Genomic DNA, 24,212 nt, shown 5'->3' on the forward strand with positions numbered 1-24,212 from the left:
CTGCACACAGTCTAACTGTTCTACTGTACAGCCTGTGGGTGCATTGCCAGGGATAGGTGATGTATTTTGAGTGTTTCAGGGCTCCAACACACCAATAGCGTTTGCCTGCTGAGTACTTTGCCAAAAAATACTTTACATGTATAATCGTGCAAAAATGTGATCCGTCAGACATCAACAGCGTGCTGAACGATCAGTAGACCAACGGGAGATCCACATTCGTTGCGACGTGTGCAACCCTTAAACCCCCGGGGTTGACTGACCCTGTGATGGGGGAAGAAGGGGCAGAAGGACTGGAAGGAAAGACCAGGAGAGACTGATGGTGGTAAGAGTAAAGAAATGTGCAGCGTTCATTTGCTCTCTGTCTCTGATAAAGGGTCAGTATGGGAGGAATGTGACCCTGGACTAATTTGTGGGGTACCTCACTCTAAAGCAGGAAACTGGGAAGTAAGGGTTGAGAAACAGAGTTGGGAAAGGGGAGGGTGTTGTGATGGAAGTCAGCTGTGGAGCTCTGAGGGAGCGGAATGGTGCGACAGTCTTGGTTCCCTTCCTGGTTGCCTGACGTACATCAGGGTTAATTTATTATTTCTCATAACCCTTTCTCTGTCAGCAATGCCCATATCCAATGCAGTACAGCCCTTCTCTACATTCTCAAACATCTACTTGCCCTAGCCTTTGTGTGCAGTAGACTGCATTTCCCCCAGTGTAGGTTAACATGCATATAAAATACATTTTTCCCATTCTACAGCAGGTAAATCTCACATTAAATGATGTGCTATTTCGTAAGAATATCTTTATGATTGTAGGCAATGTAGGAGAACTTGCCACCTGTAACCCCCCCAGCCAAATGTTTATTTTTTTTCACCAATTGTATTTCCAAATTATCCAAACAAACTCTGCCAACAAAGCTCATAAGTATGGTAGTGGAAAAATATTTTGAACTTGTAACCTTTTTGAGTGTTTGCTGTTTTGCAACATTGAATATGTAAACATAACGGAGCCAGTTGTTGTAAAATTTCAACTTTTATTTCTACCCTAGGGAGTGAAGGAAAGTTTTAGGCTAATGACCCTGGCGGTGGTGGGAAAGCACAACTCTCCTGTTGGAACGTTCAGATAAGGGCCTTCCCTTTTCTCTACCTCTGTGTATAGCTAAACGTTATGAAACACCCGTCCCCCACTGGATTCTGGTAATACTTGTCTAGTGTTTCCATGTGGGTTACACCATGGAACTGACAGATGTTGTTCATGAGCTGCGAACCGGTCCTGTTTGGGCCTGCAAGCCATGTCGCTCACCTCTGGCGTTGTGGTGGTTTTACACGAGCTTTGTAAACAAGATTCAAGACAGAACATTGTGTTTAGGCCTTTAACACAATTTTCTTTTGGGGGTGTATTTAGACTTGAAGTCCCATGAATGTTCTTTAACTTTTGTTTTTGAATATGGGAGGTTCCTCAGGCCTCGTTATGTACAACAGTCAATTCACCTCCCACTCTGAAGTGCTCCTCATCCCTAGAAACCGAACGTTGCGAATCGCAAATTGTTATGAAGATTTTCCTCCAAGCATGTAATCAATGAAGTCTTTCCCAAAACCATGTATTAGGTTGATGGTCAGCACATGTTGCACATTACCACAAATAAGTTTTACAGCACTAAGTTACATTTTGTTAGAGGCCGCCTTGGCTGGAGAGGGAGTGCGTCCCGTAATTTGATTAGCATCCGTAGTGGTTGCCAGAAACGTGGGGCCTCGTTGAGATTAGTTTGTTTCATGTTGAACTGACCTAACCTGAGCACTCCAAGTTGTAGAGGAAACATTGGTAACCTCTGCATTCCTCAGACATTACATTAAGACAAATGGCCAGGGACCAGACCTCTCTGACAGACATCAACTCACAACTCAACAAACTTTCTGGGCAGTGGCTATCTTTACCTCTGAACAATCCCATGGGTATTGCGGATAGAGATTGACGCAATGGGGAGATGACAGTTCATGCCCACATCATTGTTTTGGGGATTGATGCAAGATAATGCTTTGTAGTTTAAGAGAAGTCTTTGTTAACTTGGCTCAGTTTATGTCAGGACTGTTGCTCATTTACATCAGGTTTGTTGGTTGAGGTCTAACTAAATTAAATTGGTACTATAACTAAATGCTCCATTTCCCAGCCCTAACCAACTTCTGGGTCTCTTTCCACAGCAACCATGGCGACGGACGCAGACAAGTTCCTGTACGTGGACCGCAACATGGTCAACAACCCTCTGGCCCAGGCAGACTGGGCCACCAAGAAGCTAGTGTGGGTGCCGTCGGAGCGGCTGGGCTTCGAGGCGGGATCTGTGAAGGAGGAGCGAGGTGAAGAGTGCCTGGTGGAGCTGGCAGACTCTGGCAAGAAGGTGAAAGTCAACAAGGACGACATCCAGAAGATGAACCCGCCCAAGTTCAGCAAGGTGGAAGACATGGCCGAGCTCACCTGCCTGAATGAGGCCTCTGTGCTGCACAACCTCAAGGAGAGATATTACTCTGGCCTCATCTACGTGAGTATTACACACCAGGCACACACTGAACTGAAGGACCTCGCCTCATTGTATGATACAAGTGTCAATCAGTACTGTGTTCATGTGAACACTTCTGACTCACTATTGCCCCCTCATCGGGGCGGCAGCGTAGCCTAGTGGTTAGAGCTAGTAACCGAAAGGTTGCAAGATCGAATCCCTGAGCTGACAAGGTACAAATCTGTCGTTCTGCCCATGAGCAAGGCAGTTAACCCACTGTTCCTAGGCCATCATTGAAAATAGGAATTTGTTCTTAAATGACTTGCCTAGTAAAATAGTTGTTAAACATTTTTTAAATACGAGAGCTGATAATATGTGACTCTTTAAAAAAGATTTAGATGTTATTCAAGGTTTTGCTTAATGCTGGTTATGAAAGCACTGTTTTCTCATGTCATAACTTGGCCTGGTTCCAAACCAGGTAGACCTCCTTCCTAGCCTCATTACCACCATTAAGCCCATTGTGTCAGATGACCCATTGTGTGCAGGTTGCCACCCCAAACGAAATGCTGTAATCTGTTTACCAAACATACGAGTATGTTCAGTCCTCTCTTTCTGGCTCCCCTCTCTTACACTCTCCTTCTGTGTTTGGAGTACTGCTGTAAACAGGAATCTGCAGGGAACAATACTCCCCCCGTGGGGGGGAAGGAAAGAGAGGGACACAATGGGGGGGATGGAGAGTAAAGCTGTTCAGAGTTGAGTTTCAGGCAGAGCTGGAAATTAAATGGAGATGGAATGTAAATCGTGCTCTAATTATTGTTCCCCCATAATGCCATTTATTCCTCTGTCCACGACTGGGAGTGATTTGGTGCCTGCTACATTGGGCTTTGACCCGGTCAAGTCAACACACCCTGGCCCTCTTGGGGTTTGGGTATTGCCATGTTGTACGCCACTGGACCGGCTACCCTTCTGAAAACCCCCCTCTTGGGAGAGGCAACTGAGACAACTACCAGACCAGAAGCAAGGGCACGGCGCAATGGGGAGGACAGGAATGTAGCTGAGAGGGAAGGAAACAGAAATATGGAGGGCGGATGAACATGAATGAAGTGGGGAGGAGAGACTCTCCAGATGCCCATACCAAGATGAGGAGTATATGGGAAGGGACAGAGGGGCTGGGGTGAAATCACCTCGGATGATGTCACTGTTTGGTAGAAGCGCTTTGTGATTGTGAAACATGCCTGATCTAGCCCAGCCTCTGGCTGTAGTCAGGGAGGGAGATTGGGAAATAAAGTATGGAGCTGGTGTTGACGAGAGGGTTAGATTCAGAAGATAATGTTCACTATGATTTCCCCATTCACATCTGTCCGGTCTTGTTTTTGGCTGCAGACCATCAGTGATATAGTATGCAGTCAGTTTAAACTATTACATTGCAGTAGAATCACTCTGACCTGCCAATCTCTCACAAACATCAACAGTGGAATTTTAATTGAAATGACGTCTCGAGCCAAAATCCATTGTAAGAAGACCAGTCAAGTCCGACTGTATAATCCCTAGTGTTCTTGGTTCAGGACATGGATAGAGGAGCGCATGTATGTCCAGTAACTAATATTAATGTTTCTCTTTGTATCACAGACATACTCTGGGCTCTTCTGTGTGGTTATAAACCCCTATAAGAATCTGCCCATCTACTCAGAAGAGATTGTGGATATGTACAAGGGCAAGAAGAGGCATGAAATGCCCCCCCATATTTATGCCATCACTGACACGGCCTACAGGAGCATGATGCAGGGTAAGCCATGGTCCTTTTTTACCACATCGTAGTAAGTAATCTAGCAAATGTTTTCATTCATCTGAATACAAGGGTTATTGGTAGTATTTTACCATCCATGTTTAGTAAGATAATTTGCCTTTAAGATATGAATCGGTTTAGACTCCTCCAGGCAGACTAGGCTCTGAAAGTCTGCATTTAAGTAGTGAAGCATTAGCCTCGATTTCTGAGGGCTCCTGCCTTCTATAACCAAGGAAAGGCCATTAGTCAGTCTAAGGCGATGTAGGTTACATACAGTACATTCTCAGTACTCTTTCCCAGACCCATTATCTTGATGTACTGTTTGGCTTTGTCAGGCTGTCCATTCACTCCCTCTTGTCTTGTTAGTCCATTGTTGGCCCCCATTGAAGTAAAGGGAATCATTTAACTGGAAGAGGGAGTTACCATGCAGTATTTGCATGGGGATGGTTCATTGACTTGTTGGTTAAAAGGCTTTCCATTCACAGGAAGCTGGATATTGATTTCCTGTGTGACCAATGCACTTCCTGTTTCAGAGACAAATGTGGTGCATGTGCCCCTGAGATAACAAATGCACACTGAAGAATTCATATTTTATTTAAAGCCAGCTGGCAACAACATACTTCAGTTCTGACAATGGAACTGACATTCCTCTGCACAACAAGCACCCATGATGGGCTACACATAGTAGCAGAAACTATTGTCACTATTGAATTCAACTGTCCCCTCATGTTATTCAATCCAAACTTAAACCATGAAATATGTACCTTTAAAAAAAAATCTTGGCCCCACCTCTTTTCACAGACCGTGAAGACCAGTCCATTCTTTGCACGTGAGTCTTGACCACAAAACCCTTTGAATAGCAAATCTTGGTCTCTCAACATAACCTTGAAATATTACAGCGTTAGTTGTGATATTGCTGACAACTGATTGACTTCCTTCCTTTTTTTTGCTTCTGTCCCCCCTTCCTCCTTTTCTCTTCCACAGAGGAGAGTCTGGTGCTGGGAAGACGGAGAACACCAAGAAGGTCATTCAGTATCTGGCCCATGTGGCCTCTTCCCACAAGACCAAGAAAGACCAGGTCAGTCATCTACTCTACTATTCTTTCTCATAATTCCCTCTGACCTTTACCCTCTCCTCTCTGTTTCTCCCTCTACTCTCTTTCCTATTCCTTTTTTTTGTTCTCCACCATGCTCTCGAACTCTCCCTCACTCTCTGACGTGGGCCTGGTTTGCTATGGTCCTTTATCAGCTCAGAACCAGGCTTTTCGGAGTCCTCAATGCTCAACTACTTGTACTGTGATTGTATGTGCGTTTGAGAAATAGTGTTGCCAGTGGTACTTAACATTACATCATTGTCAAGTCATCGCCATATTGTTCCAGGTCTCGGATAGGTGCTGCTTCTATCAGTCACACCGCTCTATGGTGCCATAGAGGACCTCTAAATAAGGGTGGGCCAGTCTTGGTTCTTTAAGACTGACCGTAGCACAGCAGGAGGTAGATTAAACTCCCTTGGTAGCTGGTTTATACTGTCATATCTAAACCACAGTGGACTGACTATTATTCCTTTTGTTGACATTCCTCCTCCAGCGGCTGAGCTGAATCAAAGTGACCTCCGGTCAACTCTATAAAGCCATGAGACAAAATGTAACCCTGCAGTGCTGTAGTTGGCCACCCCTGTGATAGATGCAGCTGTGACTACAGGGTTCAAGAGAGGCCCAGTCTTTTCTGAAAGCAGACCAGTATCTGTATCTATCATTCCTTTGAGGTTGTGTGTTTCTCTTTTCCCATCAACAGACCAGCTCGTTCCTGTCACATGTGAGTTACCCCCCCCCAATCACCCCCTTCCTTCCTCTCCCATCACACATCTCTGGATCTCCTCCTCCACACCCTTCCTCCCTCTTCCTGGCTCTTGCGCTGTCTCTCCCTCCTCCCCCGTGCTGCTGGAGCGTGCTCTGTGGTGGGCTAGTGGGTCACTTGGAAGTGTACACATGACCAGTGTCAGTCCAGAGGAAGGAATGTTCTTTATTAAAGGGGAAATTGCCATTACAATTCAGCCAGACAAAACCGAGAGCGCATCCCTTTCTGTATTGTTGATTTGATATTCTTTAAATACTATGTTTAAAGATTTTTAATGAGTAAAAAGCTCTGCAGTTTGACAAGTCTGGCTGGATTTTGCATAACGCTGTTGATCCTTTGTTTTCCCCCTGGTGGTTCCAGAAGTGTGCTTGATGTGTTTACGACTCCATGTCTGCTTGCTGTGTGTGTGTTCCAGTGTGTCTGTTCAGAGATCTGGTCAACGTTCTCTCACAGCTCCCCCTCCATTTCTCACTCTTTGTCTACACCATTTTAAAGATCTCTGGACAAACTCACTGAGTTGCTGTGTGCATTGTGACGCCAGTGGACTAATTGTATACGTGTGTTCGTTCACTGGGGATTCTTCATACCAGTCATCATATCCATTATTCCCTGCTCCTTACTACTGTTTAAAGCCTCATAGTGGTGTAATGTATAGGATTAGTTAGGGATTGGTTTTAAACTATTGTCCTTGAAGATTAAGGAAAAAGGTTCAGTGAGCGCCTCAGATTGATAACATTGACAAAGCCACTACTATAGCAGTCTTTTTAGCAGACATTCTTATCCAGGAAGAGTTACAGGAGCAATTAGTGTTAGTGCCTTGCTCAAGGGCACATTGACAGATGTTACACCTAGTTGCTTGGGGATTCGAACCAGCAACCTTTCGGTTACTAGCCTAGCAGTTAAGAGGTTGGCCATGTAAGAATATTAGTGTGAGGTCTGTATTTTTATTGGGCGGATTGAAGTGATTTCCACCCAATATGCGTCAAGCTCCTCACATGTTGACACAGCCTCCGCTGTAGCAGACTCTTGAAGGTTATCAGTAGGCTTTCCTGTCCATGTATATATCCTTTTAAAATTGAAATTCACTGTAGTATTACTAGTGGCATTTTAGATGGAGTCATGTGCATGGATCCACCTGTACAACAACAGTCTGCAGTAGAGCTCAGTGTGAACTATGTACAGATTTCTGACTGTAGGGGTTGTGTATACTTAATGTCAGTGTAGTGAATATTGACAGTCAGTTCTCTGCATGGGGTCTAGGGGTTACTCTGGGTGAAGGGCTACTGATGAGGGCCGCAGGGTCGTCCATTGGGTGTCAAGGTGTGGGCACTAACACTGCGCTGTGTGTGGGGATTTTGTGTATGTGTTGTGATATTCAATGGTCTGCATGCAGTTTGTTTTATTTTCTCCATAAGTAAGGTAATGCAGTTGTGTGAATTCTTAACTTAAATTATGGACTTGGTGTAAAAAGGGAACATCCAAACGCAAATCAAATGTTTAAACAACTGAAATCCTCACAGTGAAGTGAAACTAGAGTAAATTAAAAGCAGATGACTATAGTTCTCACAATGTGTGACGATGAATCATCCATTGGAATCACCAAAGGTATTCACAGTTTGATCCCACTGCTGAGAAATGACAAATGGCACATCCTGTTAGTGTCACTATAGAATTTGTACTAATCTAGATGTGTCCTTATAAGGAGGTGGTGGTTTAAAGAATCCAATGGGATAAAGTCATTGGTTGATAGAGCGGTTCTGTGTTTGTCCTCTAGGGGGAGCTGGAGAAGCAGCTGCTACAAGCTAACCCCATCCTGGAGGCCTTTGGAAACGGCAAGACTGTGAAGAACGACAACTCCTCCCGATTCGTAATAACTTTTTTTTTTATAAAAAAAATAATAATCTCAGTGATGCTTGTTTTTTTTGTGGTTTTTTTTCTGTTGGACAAGTATTTCCTGCTTCCTTAGTCATTCACTATGTTCTCTCTCTCAGGGAAAATTCATCAGGATTAACTTCGACGTCAACGGATACATCGTGGGGGCCAACATTGAAACCTGTATCCTTCATACTATGTTAACCACAATGAAATTCACTCCCTCATTTGAAATATACAATAGTTTGGGGTCCTGAGTGGCGCAGTGGTCTAAGGCACTGCATCTCAGTACTAGAGGCATCACTACAGACACCCTGGTTTGAATCCAGGCTGTATCATAACTGATTGGAAGTCCCATAGGGAGGAACACAATTGGCCCGGCGCCATCCAGGTTAGGGTCTGGCCGGGGTAGGCTGTCTTAAATAAGAATTTGTTATTTTTATTTTTAATTTTTTTTACCTTTTATTTAACTAGGCAAGTCTGTTAAGAACAAATTCTTATTTTCAATGACTGCCTAGGAACAGTGGGTTAACTGCCTGTTCAGGGGCAGAACGACAGATTTGTACCATGTCAGATCGGGGGTTTGAACTTGCAACCTTCCGGTTACTAGTCCAATGCTCTAACCACTAGGCTACCCTGCTGCTCTTAACTGACTTGCCTAGTTAAATAAACTACACTTAAATCTATAGCCTACATAATTTTTAACTCCAGACACCTCTCGGTTAGTCTTTACAGTAAGCTAAACAAGTAAGTCACACACACTTGCCCCGCCCAGTAGAAGCTCACAATCCAGTCTGAATGAGTGGCTCCTTGATGGTCTAACCACCAGACCTGCTGGAGAAGTCCCGTGCCATCCGCCAGGCCAAAGACGAGAGGACCTTCCATGTCTTCTATTACATGCTCACTGGTGCTGGAGACAAACTGCGCTGTAAGCCTCCTTCGTTATCACCTTTATCAAGTACAGCGAACTGTGCATATCAGATTTAATAACTCTGTGCTCCCCTCAGCCGAGCTGTGTCTGGAGGGCTACAACAACTACCGCTTCCTGGTCAATGGAAACGTGACCATCCCTGGCCAGCAGGATAAGGACCTGTTCACCGAGACCCTGGAGGCCTTTAGGATCATGGGCATTCCAGAGGACGAGCAGATTGGTGAGGGGGAGGACGGGACACGCTACCCTCTCACTGGTTTATTTTGGCAGGTGTGACTCTAACCTCTGGTCTCCTCATGCAGGTCTCCTGAAGGTGGTGTCTTCAGTGCTCCAGCTGGGCAACATGAGCTTTAAGAAGGAGCGCCATTCAGACCAGGCCTCCATGCCTGACGACACAGGTACAGCAAACATTTACGTGGGCTGGTTTGATCCTAAAAAGGAGATCCTTTTTGTCAATTACACTCTACTGACCAGCAGATTATACACTTCAGTCCACCAGAATTAACTAATCAAATAAGTTTATTTGTCATGTGAGCCGAATGCGACAGGTCTAGTAGACCTTACAGTGAAATGCTTACTTACAGGCTCTAACCAATAGTGCAAAAAAGGTATTAGGTGAACAATGGGTAAGTAAAGAAATAAAATAACAGTAGGGAGGCTACATACAGACACCAGTTAGTCGATCTGATTGAGGTAGAATGTAAATGTAGTTATTTTGAAAGTGACTATGCATATATGATGAACAGAGTAGCAGTAGTGTAAAAGAGTGGTTGGTGGGTGGGGGGACACAATGCAGATAGCCCAACCAACCACTGCTCCCCGCACATTGGTTAACCGGGCTAATTGAGGTAGAGTTGCAGCCTTTTTGTCCCAGACTTGGCTCTCCGGTACCGCTTGCCGTGCAGTAATAGAGAGAAGTCTATGGTTGGGGTCGTTGACAATTTTTAGGGCCTCCCTCTGACACAGCCTGGTGTAGAGGTCCTGGATGGCAGGCAGCTTAGCCCCAGTGATGTACTGGGCCGTATGCACTACTATCTGTAGTGCCTTGCGGTCGGAGGCCGAGCAATTGCCGTACCAAGCAGTGATGCAACTTGTCAGGAGGATGCTCTCAATGTTGCAGCTGTAGAACGTTTTGAGGATCTCCGGACCCATGCCAAGTCTTTTTAGGTTCCTGAGGGGGAATGGGCTTTGTCATGCCTTCTTCACGACTGTCTTGGTGTGTTTGGACCATTGTAGTTTGTTGATGTGGACACCAAGGAACTTGAAGCTCTCAACTTGCTCCACTACAGCCCTGTCGATGAGAATGGGGGTGTGCTCGGTCCTCCTTTTCCTGTAGTCCACAATCATCTCCTTAGTCTTGGTTACGTTGAGGGATAGGTTGTTATTCTGGCACCACCCGGCCAGGTCTCTGACTTCCCTATAGGCTGTCTCATCCGTGATCAGGCTTAGCACTGTTGTGTCGTCTGCAAACTTAATGATGGTGTTGGAGTTGTGCCTGGCCATGCAGTCGTGGGTGAACCGGGAGTACAGGAGGAGACTGAGCACGCACCCCTGGGGGGCTCCAGTGTTGCGGATCAGTGTGGAAGATGTGTTACCTACCCTGACCACCTAGGGACGGCCCTTCAGGAAGTCCAGGATCCAGTTGCAGAGGGAGTTGTTTAGGCCCAGGATCCTTAGCTTAGTGATGAGCTTTGAGGGGACTATGGTGTTGAACGCTGAGCTGTAGTCAATTAATAGCTTTCTCGCATAGGTGTTCCTTTTGTCCAGGTGGGGAAGGGCAGTGTGGAGAGCAATAGAGATTGCATCATCTGTGGATCTGTTTAGGCGGTATGCAAATTGGAGTGGGTCTAGGGTTTCTGGGATAATGGTGTTGATGTGAGCCATGACCAGCCTTTCAAAGTACTCCATGGCTCCGGACGTGAGTGCTATGGGTCTGTAGTCATTTAGGCAGGTTGCCTTTGTGTTCTTGGGCACAGGGACTATGGTGGTCTGCTTGAACATGTTGGTATAACAGACTCTATTAGGGACATGATGTTAGTTTCAGTGAAGACACCTGCCAGTTGGTCAGCACATGCCCGGAGCACACGCCATGGTAATCTGTCTGGGCCCGCAGCCTTGTGTATGTTGACCTGTTTAAAGGTCTTACTCACGTCGGCTACGGAGAGCGTGATCACACAGTTGCCCGGAACAGCTGATGCTCTCATGCATACCTCAGTGTTGCTTGCCTCGAAGCGAGCTTACAAGTGATTTATTTCTGGTTTCAAAGTCTAGTTCCATACACTGCTGTAGGCATCAAACTGTTATTCCCTGGGGATCCCTCCCTCTCAACCCTATGTCTCGTCTTTCTGTTCCCCGTCTTTCTGTCCCCCGTCCCTCCCTATCACAGCTGCTCAGAAGGTGTGCCACCTGATGGGCATGAGCGTGACAGACTTCACCCGTGCCATCCTGTCCCCTCGTATCAAGGTGGGCAGGGACTACGTGCAGAAGGCCCAGACCCAGGAACAGGCTGAGTTTGCAGTGGAGGCCCTGGCCAAGGCCACCTACGAGAGGATGTTCCGCTGGCTGGTGATGAGGATCAACAAGGCCCTGGACAAGACCAAGAGACAGGGAGCCTCCTTCATCGGCATCCTGGACATCGCTGGCTTTGAGATCTTTGAGGTAAACTGGAGTGGGGGAAGACCAACGAGATTACAATGTCTTGAGTAAGACCCAGAGGGTATATTTGTTTAAAGGGACTTCCTCTTCTCTCGCCATTTCCACTTATCTACAAAGACAGAATGGGGGTGGATGCCTACAGGGAATCTGTTTTCACCGGTCTAGTTCGTTCACATCACTGCGAATTAGGAAAAGGGGACAAATAGACACTTGAGCCTCCTAGTTTTTGTTCATGATGGTGAATGCACTTTCTGACAATTTCTTTCTCCTCTAGCTGAACTCATTTGAGCAGCTGTGCATCAACTACACCAACGAGAAGCTGCAGCAGTTGTTCAACCACACCATGTTCATCCTGGAGCAAGAGGAGTACCAGAGGGAGGGCATCGAGTGGAGCTTCATCGACTTCGGCCTGGACCTGCAGCCCTGCATCGACCTGATTGAGAAGCCTGTGAGTCTACCCTTCTGACCCTTTGTATCTCCCTACCTTTAATCATGTACTGTATACTCCTGTTCTCACTCACTCTTCCCTGTATGTAACTCCTGGTTAACCTCACTCCCTACAGTCTCATCCCTTTCTCCCATATCTCTCCACCTGCTACCTCCCTTTCTCTCTCCTCCTCCCTCTATTTCTTTCAGTTCAGTCCCATGCTATGCTGCACCTCCAGGCTCCCTGGTCTCTCTGTAAGCCTTGTTCTCTGCTCTCCCTCAGGCTAGCCCCCCGGGTATCCTGGCCCTTTTGGATGAGGAGTGCTGGTTCCCCAAAGCCACTGACAAGAGCTTTGTGGAGAAGGTCCTGCAGGAGCAGGGCACCCACTCAAAGTTCCACAAGCCCAAGAAACTGAAAGATGAGGCTGACTTCTGCATCATTCACTATGCCGGGAAGGTAAACGGACCAGTAATCAAGACGACGTTTAGACTCTGCTTAAACTGTGTGCACTTGGACATCATGTCCCAGGCAAACCTTGTGTAATACTGTCTGTATATGTTGTGCCGTCTCCTCAGGTGGACTACAAGGCTGACGAGTGGCTGATGAAGAACATGGACCCTCTGAACGACAACGTGGCCACGCTGCTCAACCAGTCCACTGACAAGTTTGTGTCTGAACTGTGGAAGGATGGTGAGTGCAGCCAATGATGAGTTAGCAACCAGTAAGAAGAACAGACTTCAGTGGATTAACCTTCATGCTGGGAATTGCTGCTATGTTTTCAGTGAAGGGTCTCTTCCTGTCTCATATCCACTTTTCTCTCTCGTCTCGTATCCAATGTCTGGTGTTTGGACCTTTGTTCTTACCTGTTCACTCTCTGTTTTGGTTTCCATCCATCTGCTCCTCTGTACGACCCGTTTTCGTCTGTTATTCTCCCTCTTACTGGGTCTCAGAGGTACAGAGGTCTCAGAGAGCTTATTTTTATCAGCGTTTTCCTTTTCTCCACTCAGATTCAGGTGACTGTTTTTTTTTCATATATTTTCAGTCTCCTTTATTTACTCCAATTCTGCTCATCCTTCTGTTAACACTAACATGAACCTTTCCCTCTTCTCAGCAACAACTGCCTGTTTTTATCCTGTGCTCATACCCTGTTTTCCATGTGGCTCAATGTTGATTTATCAGAATTTTTTTTTTACAAGGGGTTGTAATGACTGCCCCCCCCCCCCAGCTCTGTGCAGTGACTACTACTACTACTACTTGTTGCTCTTTCATTGGACTCTCCTCTCTCCCTCTGTGTAATAGTGTGGTTTGGGACCCCTGGTGTTGCTCATGGGTACTGCAGCAATGGGTATATACTGCATGGGTTTGGTTCCGTCGTCACCAATAAAAACATGCCCACAAATGCACAGTTTGTCACACATTGATTTCCACATAGTATGTTGGTTCGCACCACACATTTGACATATTAAGCTGGTCGCATAGTGTAAGCAGTTACGTGTATAGACACACACACTTGACTCACTGCATCGAGTTGCGTCTCTTTCTAGTGTGATTCCCTCCTCCCCCCACGCTTCACTGGCATTTTGTGACCCCTCTTATTCCCCAAATCCCCCTTCCTACTGTATTTATCCTCTCTGCATTCACCCAGTGTTGTGGTGTCACTGGTTTTGAACCCGTCAGTCATCTCTCTCATGGAGAGATGGGATCCCCCCATTGCCATTATACTCTGCTTCATGTGTTTTATGTTGTGGTTTGTTTTCACTGTGTAGAGTTTGCCTGGTTTAGATATCCTCAAATGTGAAAGCCTCCTATCTCACGTCACCCTTTCTCCTCCTCTTTTTCTTCGGTCTTCCCCCTCTCAGTGGATCGTATCGTGGGCCTGGATAAGGTTGCAGGGATGTCTGAGATGCCTGGTGCCTTTAAGACCCGTAAAGGCATGTTCCGCACGGTGGGCCAGCTTTACAAGGAGCAGCTGTCCAAGCTCATGGCCACTCTGAGGAACACCAACCCCAACTTCGTCCGCTGCATCATCCCCAACCACGAGAAGAAGGTACCAGTAGATCAACTCCACCAGTGAAAACATTCAAACAATAGTTTCTCTCAAGATGCCATCGAACACAATACGCAACATGGACACCCGCAGCTTATGTTAGTGGTGCTGGCAGCTTTTTTATTTACATATCTAAACATGTTCCCTTTCTTTCCTCCCCTACAGGCTGGTAAGCTAGACCCCCACCTGGTTCTGGACCAGCTGAGGTGTAATGGTGTTCTGGAGGGGATCCGTATCTGCAGACAGGGCTTCCCCAACCGTATCGTCTTCCAGGAGTTCAGACAGAGGTACCGTGAACACTCCCATTGTGGCTGTATATAAATGTCTATTTTCACCAGTTCCCCAACTTAACCTCATATTGTTGTTGCATCATGCTGTGTATGTTGCTTTTAGTGAGTTGAGTCCAACTGATGATCCCATGCATATACCTTTTCTCTCTATAAGGTATGAGATCCTCACTCCCAACTCCATCCCCAAGGGCTTCATGGATGGCAAACAGGCCTGTGTGCTCATGGTAAGAGAGGGGCATTATATCTTGTTCTAGAACATTGTCACTCATTTAGAATGAAGAGATGAATGTTGTCAGTTTAGCTGATTGTATACCTCACCCTCCTGTCAGATCAAAAGCCTGGAGCTGGATCCCAACCTGTTCAGGATTGGTCAGAGTAAGGTGTTCTTCAGGGCTGGAGTGCTGGCCCACCTGGAGGAGGAGAGAGACATGAAGATCACTGATGTCATCATCAGCTTCCAGGCCTGGTGCAGAGGCTACGTGGCCCGCAAGTAAGGAGACCCCCTGACTTCAACTGTCTATCATATGGCTGCAGTGGAAATGTTCTGATGTCTTAACTGTATTTGGACGATACCAAAGTGTTTCTCGCTCTCTCTCTGCTTGCTCTGCAGGGCCTTTGCCAGGAGACAGCAGCAGCTGACTGCCATGAAGGTGATCCAGAGGAACTGTTCTGCCTACCTCAAACTCAGGAACTGGCAGTGGTGGAGACTCTTCACCAAGGTACACATTATACTTATGCTAATGTTGTTCCTATACAATGCTACTTGACTCAGCCAAACCCTGGGGAATACTGGCGTATAACTGCCTTTCTCTTCTCCTCTGAACTGTCCCCCTCCCCAGGTGAAGCCCCTGCTGCAGGTGAGCAGGCAGGAGGAGGAGATGCAGGCCAAGGATGATGAGTTGAGCAAGGTGAAGGAGAGGCAGGAGTATGCTGAGATACAGCTGCAGGAGATGGAGGTCAAACAGCACCAGGTAAGATGGAGGCCCTCCATCACTGAAACAGCCCTGAAGTGACATGTTGATTTTATAATGAAACAATAATTGCTCAAGCTAATTTGAAAATGCATTCATGAACCCGTAACACCATATTGTTTCTGTCTCCCCCAGTTGAGTGCCGAGAAGCAGGCCCTGCAGGAGCAGCTGCAGGCTGAGACAGAGTTGTGTGCCGAGGCTGAGGAGATGAGAGCCCGTCTGGCCGCTAAGAAGCAGGAGCTGGAGGAGATCCTTCATGACCTGGAGGCCAGAGTGGAGGAAGAGGAGGAGAGAGCCACACATCTGCAGACAGAGAAGAAGAAGATGCAGCAGAACATCACAGTGAGGACACACACAAACCAACACACACTTTGTGTGCAGCATGGCAGGTACATACTGTACTAACTCTTTCCCCTCCTGTGTGTATGTGTGTGTATAGGACCTGGAGCAGCAGTTGGATGAGGAGGAGGCTGCCAGGCAGAGGCTGCAGCTGGAGAAGGTGACCACAGACTCCAAGCTGAAGAAGATTGAGGAGGACGTCATGGTTCTTGAAGACCAGAACAACAAACTCACGAAGGTCCGTATACAACCAATGGGCAGACAGGTGTGTGGATGGATACAATTATGTTGTGAACTCCTGGTTGTGTGTGTCCCACAGGAGAAAAAGCTAATGGAAGAGCGTATCTCTGAGTTCACCTCTAACCTGACTGAGGAGGAGGAGAAGTCCAAGAGCCTTCAGAAACTCAAGAACAAACACGAGGCCATGATCACTGACCTAGAGGGTAAGTGGAGCACACACACCATGTTGACCAAGTTGCTCTTATTTCCTCAACACGTTCTCCTTCTCTATTAGACCGCCTGCGCAGGGAGGAGAAGGGCCGTCAGGAGCTGGAGAAGAACCGGCGTAAGCTGGAGGGAGATTCTACTGATCTCCTTGACCAGATAGCTGAGCTGCAGGCCCAGATCGCTGAGCTCCGCGCCCAGCTGGCCAAGAAGGAGGAGGAGCTGCAGGCAGCCCTGGCCAGGTGGGATCTCTACAAGATCTCTGCAATCACATGCATACATACATAGTGGCTTTAGTGTGATCACTCTGTAAATTGTATTTTCGTGGCGTAATGAATGTTATAACTCCCTCCATTTTCCCTCTCCTCCCCTCAGGATTGAGGAGGAGGCAGCCCAGAAGAACTTGGCCCAAAAGAAGATCCGGGAGATGGAAGCCCAGCTCTCTGAGCTGCAGGAGGACCTGGAGCTAGAGAGGGCCGCACGCACCAAGGCTGAGAAGAACCGCAGGGACCTGGGAGAGGAGCTGGAGGCCCTCAAGACTGAGCTGGAGGACACACTGGACTCCACCGCTGCCCAGCAAGAGCTCAGGTACTGACACCCAGAGGAGATCAGTTACGTAGTTGGCTACTGTGTTTCAATGAAACTGGTTTATTGTGAAATAAGATTCTGTTTAGATGCCTTCATGTTGACCTTCTAGAAAAAGTATTACATGAGTTGATGACAGTTCTCATAGACTCTCAAATTGCTTTATTTTCCTTGTTTCCCAGTATTTAGCTTAGCGCACAATCTGACAATTTCTAATTCCCTCTTTCCTTCATTTCTCTACTTCTGTCTGTCAGGACAAAGCGTGAGACTGAGGTGAACCAGCTGAAGAAGGTTCTAGAGGATGAAGCCAAGGTCCACGAGCAGCAGGTGGTGGAGATGAGACTGAAACATAGCCAGGCCTTCGACGAGCTCAACGAGCAACTGGAGCAGGCCAAGCGAGTGAGTTATTTATATATACACACACACCCTCAAGAATTCCTGTGTATCACAGCATCTGTACATGCACTGACCCCTGGTGTTCTGCCCTCCCCTAACAGAACAAGGTGTCGGTGGACAAGACTAAGCAGGCCCTGGAGAGTGAGCGTAACGAGCTGGCCATTGAGCTGCAGACCCTGATGCAGGGGAAGGGAGACTCTGAGCACCGCAGGAAGAAGGCTGAGGGCCAGGTCCAAGAGCTACAGGTCAAACACGGAGAGAGCGAGCGCCAGAGGATTGAGCTGGCAGAGAAAGTGGCCAAGATGCAGGTACAGTATTATTAATCTCTTTTCAGGTTTGATTCGGAGCAAATGGCCTGGCCTGTACACGAGCTGGAAGGCCAATGTTGATGACTATTTTGGTTCTTGTGTTCCTCCCCAGGCTGAGTTGGAGACTGTCAATGGCTTGCTCAGTGAGGTGGAGGGTAAGTCCATCAAAGCGTCCAAGGACTGCTCTTCTGTGGAGTCTCAGCTGCAGGATGTGCAGGTATAGTACTCCATAGACGACAAAAGATCCAAGTATTCAATATTGCACTAGTTTTGTCATGGTTGTAAAAGCTCGGTCATTAAGCTGCTATAACTCTGCCAGTCTTTCCCTTCTACCTACAGGAGCTGCTCCAGGAGGAGACTCGTCAGAAGCTGTCCATGGGCACTCGTCTGCGTCAGCTGGAGGATGAACAGAACACTCTGAGAGAACAGCTGGAGGAGGAGGAGGAGGGCAAGAGGAATGTGGAGAAGCAGCTGCTCACCGTGCAGGCTCAGGTATATACTTACAGCAACATACACCTTAAAATTGGATTGCAAATGTGCTATTAGAATGTTTTTGTTCAACACATCACTAGAACCATAAACCGCACCACAGAATGTTTGAGTGACAAGCGGTGTCCCCCTATAGCTGGCAGAGATTAAGAAGAAGTCTGAGCAGGAGGCGGGCTGTCTGGAGAGCGCGGAGGAGGGGAAGAAGAGGCTGCAGAGGGACCTGGAGGGGCTCGGCCAGAGGATGGAGGAGAAGTGCAGTGCCTTTGAGAAACTGGACAAGACCAAGACTCGTCTGCAGCAGGAGCTGGATGACATGGTGGTGGACCAGGACCACCTCAGACAGATCGTAACCAACCTGGAGAAGAAGCAGAAGAAGTTTGACCAGGTTAGTTGTAACACTAGCTAAGTTTCCATCCAATTTGTGACAGATTTTCATGCAAATATTCAAAACTCTGCTTAAAAACAATATATGCATTTTACCAGCAGAGATGTTTCCATCAAATTGACTTGTTGTGAATCAAAGGCTGTACGTGACGACCTAGTGCACATAAAAATAACTTTTGTGGGTGAATTCCCATGTACCGAGGGGGAAAAAAGAAAGATATGTTAAATGGGTTTTCCTCATTTTTGGGGGGATTTTCTACAACTAATGTGCCCGCTCTGGCCTTGATATGGGCGCTTTAGCCAACAGCTTGCCGATACAGTGCGGGTAAGCTGCCAACAAAAGGTTTTTATGGACAGAGTTAAGATTTTTATTTGTTAAACGGCAGCCAAGCATCGACCATGTCACCAGAATAAGGCCCTCAATATTTATTGGAAAGGAGCATCAAGCTCATTACTGTGTAATTTCACCACCCTGTGAAATTCATCCCAACTTACTTCATCTAACCTAGTAAACTGCTTTCCCGAGTTGTAGTGGGAGGAGCACACGTCATCGTCATCGCGTTACTCAAAGTTACTTTGATATGATGGTTACTTTATCAATATTTGTGCATAAAGGCATTTCACCATTTCTCGCATTCCTCCATTGTACTTCAGATGCTGGCTGAGGAGAAGACTATCTCATGCCGCTATGCTGAGGAGAGGGACAAGGCTGAGGCTGAGGCCAGGGAAAAGGAGACCCGGGCCCTGGCTCTGACCCGCGAGCTGGAATCCCTCATTGACATGAAGGACGAGATGGACCGCGCCAACAAGCTTCTCCGTGCTGAGATGGAGGACCTGGTCTCCTCCAAGGATGACGTTGGCAAGAGTGTAAAACATCCTAGTGTCAATTTTTTTTTTTTTGGGGGGGGGGTTGTTCTAGGTAGAAATCAATTCAAATCCTCTATTTTCATACGGGTCCCAAAGTCCTATTTCTCATCACAATCTCCACTGTTCGCCTTCAGGTACATGAGCTGGAGAAGTCCAAGCGTGGCATGGATCAGCAGCTGGAGGAGATGAGAACTCAGCTGGAGGAGCTGGAGGACGAGCTCCAGGCCACGGAGGACGCCAAGCTGCGTCTGGAGGTCAACATGCAGGCCATGAAGGCCCAGTACGAGAGAGACCTGGCAGGACGAGATGAGATGGGCGAGGAGAAGAAGAGACAACTGGTCAAACAGGTACACAAGTAGCTACAGGTGTAACTTTGTAGGTAGTGGTTTCTTACTGTGTTATGTCCATTGCATGATGGGACATGTAGTCCAGTGATTGAAAGCTTGAATCGCTCTGGTCCTCAGGTGCGGGAGATGGAGTTGGAGTTGGAGGATGAGAGGAAGCAGCGCTCTGTTGCTGTGGCAGCCCGTAAGAAGCTGGAGCTGGACCTGAAGGAGCTGGAGGCAGCCATCGACATGGCCAACAAGAACCGTGATGAGGCCCTCAAACAGCTTAAGAAGCTCCAGGTAACAACCAATTAAATTATCACCAGCTTCTGACTATAGTTTTTATACCATGACCACATTCTACTCTAATCAAGATGCATGCAGATGGTGAATAGTTTGCTTGAAATATGCTTTGAACCTCTCCCTCTCCACCAGGCCCAGATGAAGGAGCTTCTGAGGGAGCTGGAGGACACTCGTATGTCCAGAGATGAGATCATGGCCCAGGCCAAGGAGAACGAGAAGAAACTCAAGAGCATGGAGGCCGACATGATCCAGATGACCGAGGTCAGTCTGCGCTGTTGCCCCTCACCTAAGCATCTCACACTAGTCTCTCGTTTGATTCTCAACTAACACCTCGTCCTCCCAAACAATAAAAAACCTACTACTAGGTCTTTATACATTTTACTGTGAAACTGTATTTGCACAAATCCGCCACTGAAATCATGATTAATGTGGAAAGTTATGAGAACTTATCTCAAGTTAGGATTTGTCTCACTCCCACGCACACACTTTGGTTCTGCCACACTCCATCCCCCAGGAGCTGGCTTCTGCAGAGCGTGTGAAGAGACAGGCCCAGCAAGAGCGAGACGAGCTGCAGGATGAGATCAACAACCAGGCCGCCAAGAAGTAGGAACCATTTTCAAAAGCTTTCATAACCTACTGTTTATCTCTGCTTCTAATGACCCAAATGTCTATCCCTTCTTCTTCTCTCCCCATCTTTCTTTCCCACCTTAACTCTTCCCCTCAGTGCTCTGATTGCGGAGGAGAAAAGGAGGCTGGAGGCTCGTATTGCACAGCTAGAGGAGGAGCTGGAGGAGGAGCAGTGTAACACTGAGCTGGTCAACGATAGGCTGAAGAGAGCTCTGCTGCAGGTAGGACAGCCAAGGACGGCAAGTGACTTTCATGCCCCATGTGTACAGACTGGGATGGTGTACTTCTAATGATAAGGTGAGTCGGGCAGTTTAACCCCCTGTCTCTGTCAGACTGACCAGATGACTGTGGAACTGACGGCAGAGCGCAGTACCTCCCAGCGCCTGGAGGGGGCCCGCTCCCAGCTGGAGCGCCAGAACAAGGAGCTGAAGCTGAAGCTGCAGGAGCTGGAGGGAACCGTGAAGTCCAAGTACAAGGCCACTATTGCCGCCCTGGAGGCCAAGATCGCCCAGCTGGAGGAGCAGGTGGACATCGAGACCAGGTGAGTGGGTCTGAGCCTGACCTTAGACCACCTGCATCCTCATTCAGAACCCACATCTCATGTGCTCTCCATAATGCATAAAATTACCGAAATTGCAGCATGGGTGAGATCAGATGGTGAAAATCCCACAAGCCATGGAGAAGTTAAGTAGACCTTTCAGCCTGTCCATGTGACCCAAATGTATGTTTCCACAGGGAGAGGCAGCAGGCATCCAAGCTGGTGCGCCGCACAGAGAAGAAGCTAAAGGAGGTTGTCCTCGCAGTGGACGACGAGAGACGCAACACAGAGCAGTACAAAGACCAGGTCAGGACTCAAACAAGTTTCAACACAAGCCCAACAGCTTTACACCAGTAAACTTAGTCTCTATTTTCCCCTGTGTGATTCTATTTTGAATGTATGTGAATGATTTTAATGGAGTACATTTATATAAAGCTTTCACACTACGTCTTTGTACTTTACATTGTCTTGGAACTCACCCTATTCACCACTTATATGTAGCATCCACCTTGGTACTTGTTGCTAATGCTTGTGTGTGTACACAGTCGGACAAGCTGAACTCTCGTATGAAGCAGTTGAAGAGGCAGCTTGAGGAGTCTGAGGAGGAGGCCCAGAGAGCCAACGCCAACCGCAGGAAACTGCAAAGGGAGCTGGAGGACGCCACTGAGTCGGCCGACGCCATGAACCGTGAGGTCAGCACCCTCAAGAGCAAGCTCAGGTACGTACACATCACCCAACCAGACTAAATGCTGATGCACTGAACTCTGTTGTAAATGAAGCTGTCTGTATTAGTACCCTACACAGCATACCTGCATTTACAATGTATGTATCAAACTCATTCCCTCTGCTACATTACTGATCATGTATCCTCAGAGGGCCTCCATGGTATGTGCTGTGCCTCTGTCACGATCTCTCTGCCCTAATCACTGATCTCTACCGTCTGTTCCAGGCGTGGGGACCTCCCCTTCACCATGCGCCGCATTGTCAGCCGCGCAGGCATTGAGAGCGACGAGGAGAGCGAGCCCAAGAGCGAGACCCCCGAGCCCAAGACTGAATGAACAGCCACAGTGTTCCCTGCTGTCCATAGGATGGAAATGCAACAGTCATACACAACACACAAACCCACACATACCACATAAAGTACACTTAGAGGGACACAAACATCATGATACTGTATGATTTAGAGGCAGTAAATATACTTCCCAGCCAGACCTCAGTCTCTCTTTAATAAGAGACTTGACAATCTCTGTACACTTGTATTCCATATAAGCCAATACAACAGTACTTCAGACAATTGCCATACTGACATAACTCCTATGAACTTGTGGGCCAAATTTATTTTCTCTTGCTTCATTCTCTGGGAAAAAAATTTAAATGAATGATATTTTTGTAAGGAAACATTCCATTAGAAATAATCCTGTTTTGGGGATCTTTTTCTAACTGAAGCAAGAACGAACGAAAGAAATATAAATGAAGAAGGATTACTCGAGGGGACCAAAGTAATATCGAAATCTATAGATTTGTATTTTATGCTATAGTTTTTATAATGGTTAAGTATGAAAGTACTACACGTCTATGGCTCTTGCTCGCTCTCACCTCAGTTTATAATGGAGGTTTATGTGCTCAATTGTACTGTATTAATTTAGCTGCATATAGTACTTAAAACATGAATATGCTTTTGTGCTTAAGAAAACGATACAACTATAGACACACACGAAGCACACACAGAATTGGAGAATTTGATTTGTGCCAAATTGTCTTATTTTTGCACTGAGATTTAGGACTCTGGATTAGAAATGATAGTCAACTGCATTTGTGCATTAAATGAAGACATTGATAGACAGCAGATGCACCTCAAACAAGAAAAGACTAATTCTGAGAAACTGCAGGCTCTGTATTCATGCCAACACACACTAAAGCCTCTCAGTCAAATTCTACTGTTAAAGGTTGTTTTTTTCCTGGATCCAGGTATTGATTTTTTAATTTGCATTTCTTTACTATCAATGTTTTTATTGATGCGCAGGGTGACGATTACGGGGTGGTGGGGTACTTTATTACTCACGAACGCTGTATTCTCAGAGCTCTGCTTTGCAGGGTATAGGGGTGGTGGGGTACTTTATTACTCACGGACGCTGTATTCTCAGAGCTCTGCTTTGCAGGGTATAGGGGTGGTGGGGTACTTTATTACTCACGAACGCTGTATTCTCAGAGCTCTGCTTTGCAGGGTATAGGGGTGGTGGGGTACTTTATTACTCACGAACGCTGTATTCTCAGAGCTCTGCTTTGCAGGGTATAGGGGTGGTGGGGTACTTTATTACTCACCAACGCTGTATTCTCAGAGCTCTGCTTTGCAGGGTATAGGGGTGGTGGGGTACTTTATTACTCACCAACGCTGTATTCTCAGAGCACTGCTTTGCAGGGTATAGGGGTGGTGGGGTACTTTATTACTCACGAACGCTGTATTCTCAGAGCTCTGCTTTGCAGGGTATAGGGGTGGTGGGGTACTTTATTCTCAGAGCTCTGCGCAGGGTATAGGGGTGGTGGGGTACGCTGTATTCTCAGAGCTCTGCTTTGCAGGGTATAGGGGTGGTGGGGTACTTTATTACTCACGGACGCTGTATTCTCAGAGCTCTGCTTTGCAGGGTATAGGGGTGGTGGGGTACTTTATTACTCACGCTTTGCAGGGTACGCTGTATTCTCAGAGCTCTGCTTTGCAGGGTATAGGGGTGGTGGGGTACTTTATTACTCACGAACGCTGTATTCTCAGAGCTCTGCTTTGCAGGGTATAGGGGTGGTGGGGTACTTTATTACTCACGAACGCTCTATTCTCAGAGCTCTGCTTTGCAGGGTATAGGGGTGGTTGAACAGAATAAAGCATGTTGGGATAAGTGGGACGTTGTTACATTCTGCAATGCTGTAGTCTTAACACATCACATGATATCCTGATGGCATCTTTACTCTGACAAAGGTTGGGAAGATGACTCCCTGTTGAAATGCCTGGCCAGGTGTTTATCCCATGTATTTAAGGGATGGGGTGACGTAGATGAGTGAATGTGCTTTAGGTCTGGGTGAACTGACCCCTGCAGGCTGTGCTCAGGGTTGCCTTTTTTGCTCACACTGCTGGGAAGTGAGAGGAATTTGTTATTAATGATGGATAACAGACAAAGGATCACTCTCTTTCTCTCGCACTTGGAAGCAAAAAAGAAAGAAAATAAATCTCAATTTTGTACTGTCATTTTCTCTGCAGCTCTGAAATGAAATCTTGAGTTGTGTATTGTTGGTATTATTGCAA

General features: G+C 46.9%; 1 protein-coding gene across 2 annotated transcripts in view; it reads left to right on the top strand.

Moving 5' to 3' along the window:
* LOC118384612 (myosin-9-like) overlaps window positions 1-23,304 on the top strand; it is a 31,885-nt gene extending 8,581 nt beyond the window's left edge. The window contains exons 2-41 of one of the 2 annotated variants that reach the window (XM_052518953.1): window positions 2,187-2,521; window positions 4,109-4,265; window positions 5,067-5,094; window positions 5,250-5,343; window positions 6,059-6,079; window positions 7,896-7,988; window positions 8,113-8,176; window positions 8,823-8,921; window positions 9,001-9,144; window positions 9,227-9,322; window positions 11,311-11,582; window positions 11,854-12,027; window positions 12,289-12,462; window positions 12,582-12,696; window positions 13,866-14,053; window positions 14,219-14,340; window positions 14,498-14,567; window positions 14,673-14,833; window positions 14,954-15,062; window positions 15,183-15,314; window positions 15,450-15,656; window positions 15,754-15,891; window positions 15,973-16,096; window positions 16,168-16,339; window positions 16,473-16,685; window positions 16,937-17,081; window positions 17,180-17,386; window positions 17,499-17,603; window positions 17,726-17,878; window positions 18,012-18,260; window positions 18,914-19,126; window positions 19,261-19,473; window positions 19,591-19,752; window positions 19,888-20,016; window positions 20,270-20,358; window positions 20,480-20,603; window positions 20,715-20,923; window positions 21,118-21,226; window positions 21,466-21,638; window positions 21,870-23,304. In XM_052518953.1, coding sequence (XP_052374913.1) covers window positions 2,192-2,521; window positions 4,109-4,265; window positions 5,067-5,094; window positions 5,250-5,343; window positions 6,059-6,079; window positions 7,896-7,988; window positions 8,113-8,176; window positions 8,823-8,921; window positions 9,001-9,144; window positions 9,227-9,322; window positions 11,311-11,582; window positions 11,854-12,027; window positions 12,289-12,462; window positions 12,582-12,696; window positions 13,866-14,053; window positions 14,219-14,340; window positions 14,498-14,567; window positions 14,673-14,833; window positions 14,954-15,062; window positions 15,183-15,314; window positions 15,450-15,656; window positions 15,754-15,891; window positions 15,973-16,096; window positions 16,168-16,339; window positions 16,473-16,685; window positions 16,937-17,081; window positions 17,180-17,386; window positions 17,499-17,603; window positions 17,726-17,878; window positions 18,012-18,260; window positions 18,914-19,126; window positions 19,261-19,473; window positions 19,591-19,752; window positions 19,888-20,016; window positions 20,270-20,358; window positions 20,480-20,603; window positions 20,715-20,923; window positions 21,118-21,226; window positions 21,466-21,638; window positions 21,870-21,978 — 5,886 coding nt within the window. In that variant the 5' untranslated portion in view covers window positions 2,187-2,191 and the 3' untranslated portion in view covers window positions 21,979-23,304. The remainder of the gene's footprint in view (window positions 1-2,186; window positions 2,522-4,108; window positions 4,266-5,066; window positions 5,095-5,249; window positions 5,344-6,058; window positions 6,080-7,895; window positions 7,989-8,112; window positions 8,177-8,822; window positions 8,922-9,000; window positions 9,145-9,226; window positions 9,323-11,310; window positions 11,583-11,853; window positions 12,028-12,288; window positions 12,463-12,581; window positions 12,697-13,865; window positions 14,054-14,218; window positions 14,341-14,497; window positions 14,568-14,672; window positions 14,834-14,953; window positions 15,063-15,182; window positions 15,315-15,449; window positions 15,657-15,753; window positions 15,892-15,972; window positions 16,097-16,167; window positions 16,340-16,472; window positions 16,686-16,936; window positions 17,082-17,179; window positions 17,387-17,498; window positions 17,604-17,725; window positions 17,879-18,011; window positions 18,261-18,913; window positions 19,127-19,260; window positions 19,474-19,590; window positions 19,753-19,887; window positions 20,017-20,269; window positions 20,359-20,479; window positions 20,604-20,714; window positions 20,924-21,117; window positions 21,227-21,465; window positions 21,639-21,869) is intronic. The other variant, XM_052518954.1, reaches the window with a different exon arrangement.
* The last annotated feature ends 908 nt before the right edge of the window (window positions 23,305-24,212 follow it).

This window comes from Oncorhynchus keta, chromosome 5, assembly GCF_023373465.1.
Source record: "Oncorhynchus keta strain PuntledgeMale-10-30-2019 chromosome 5, Oket_V2, whole genome shotgun sequence".
In the NCBI taxonomy this organism is placed as follows: domain Eukaryota; kingdom Metazoa; phylum Chordata; class Actinopteri; order Salmoniformes; family Salmonidae; genus Oncorhynchus; species Oncorhynchus keta.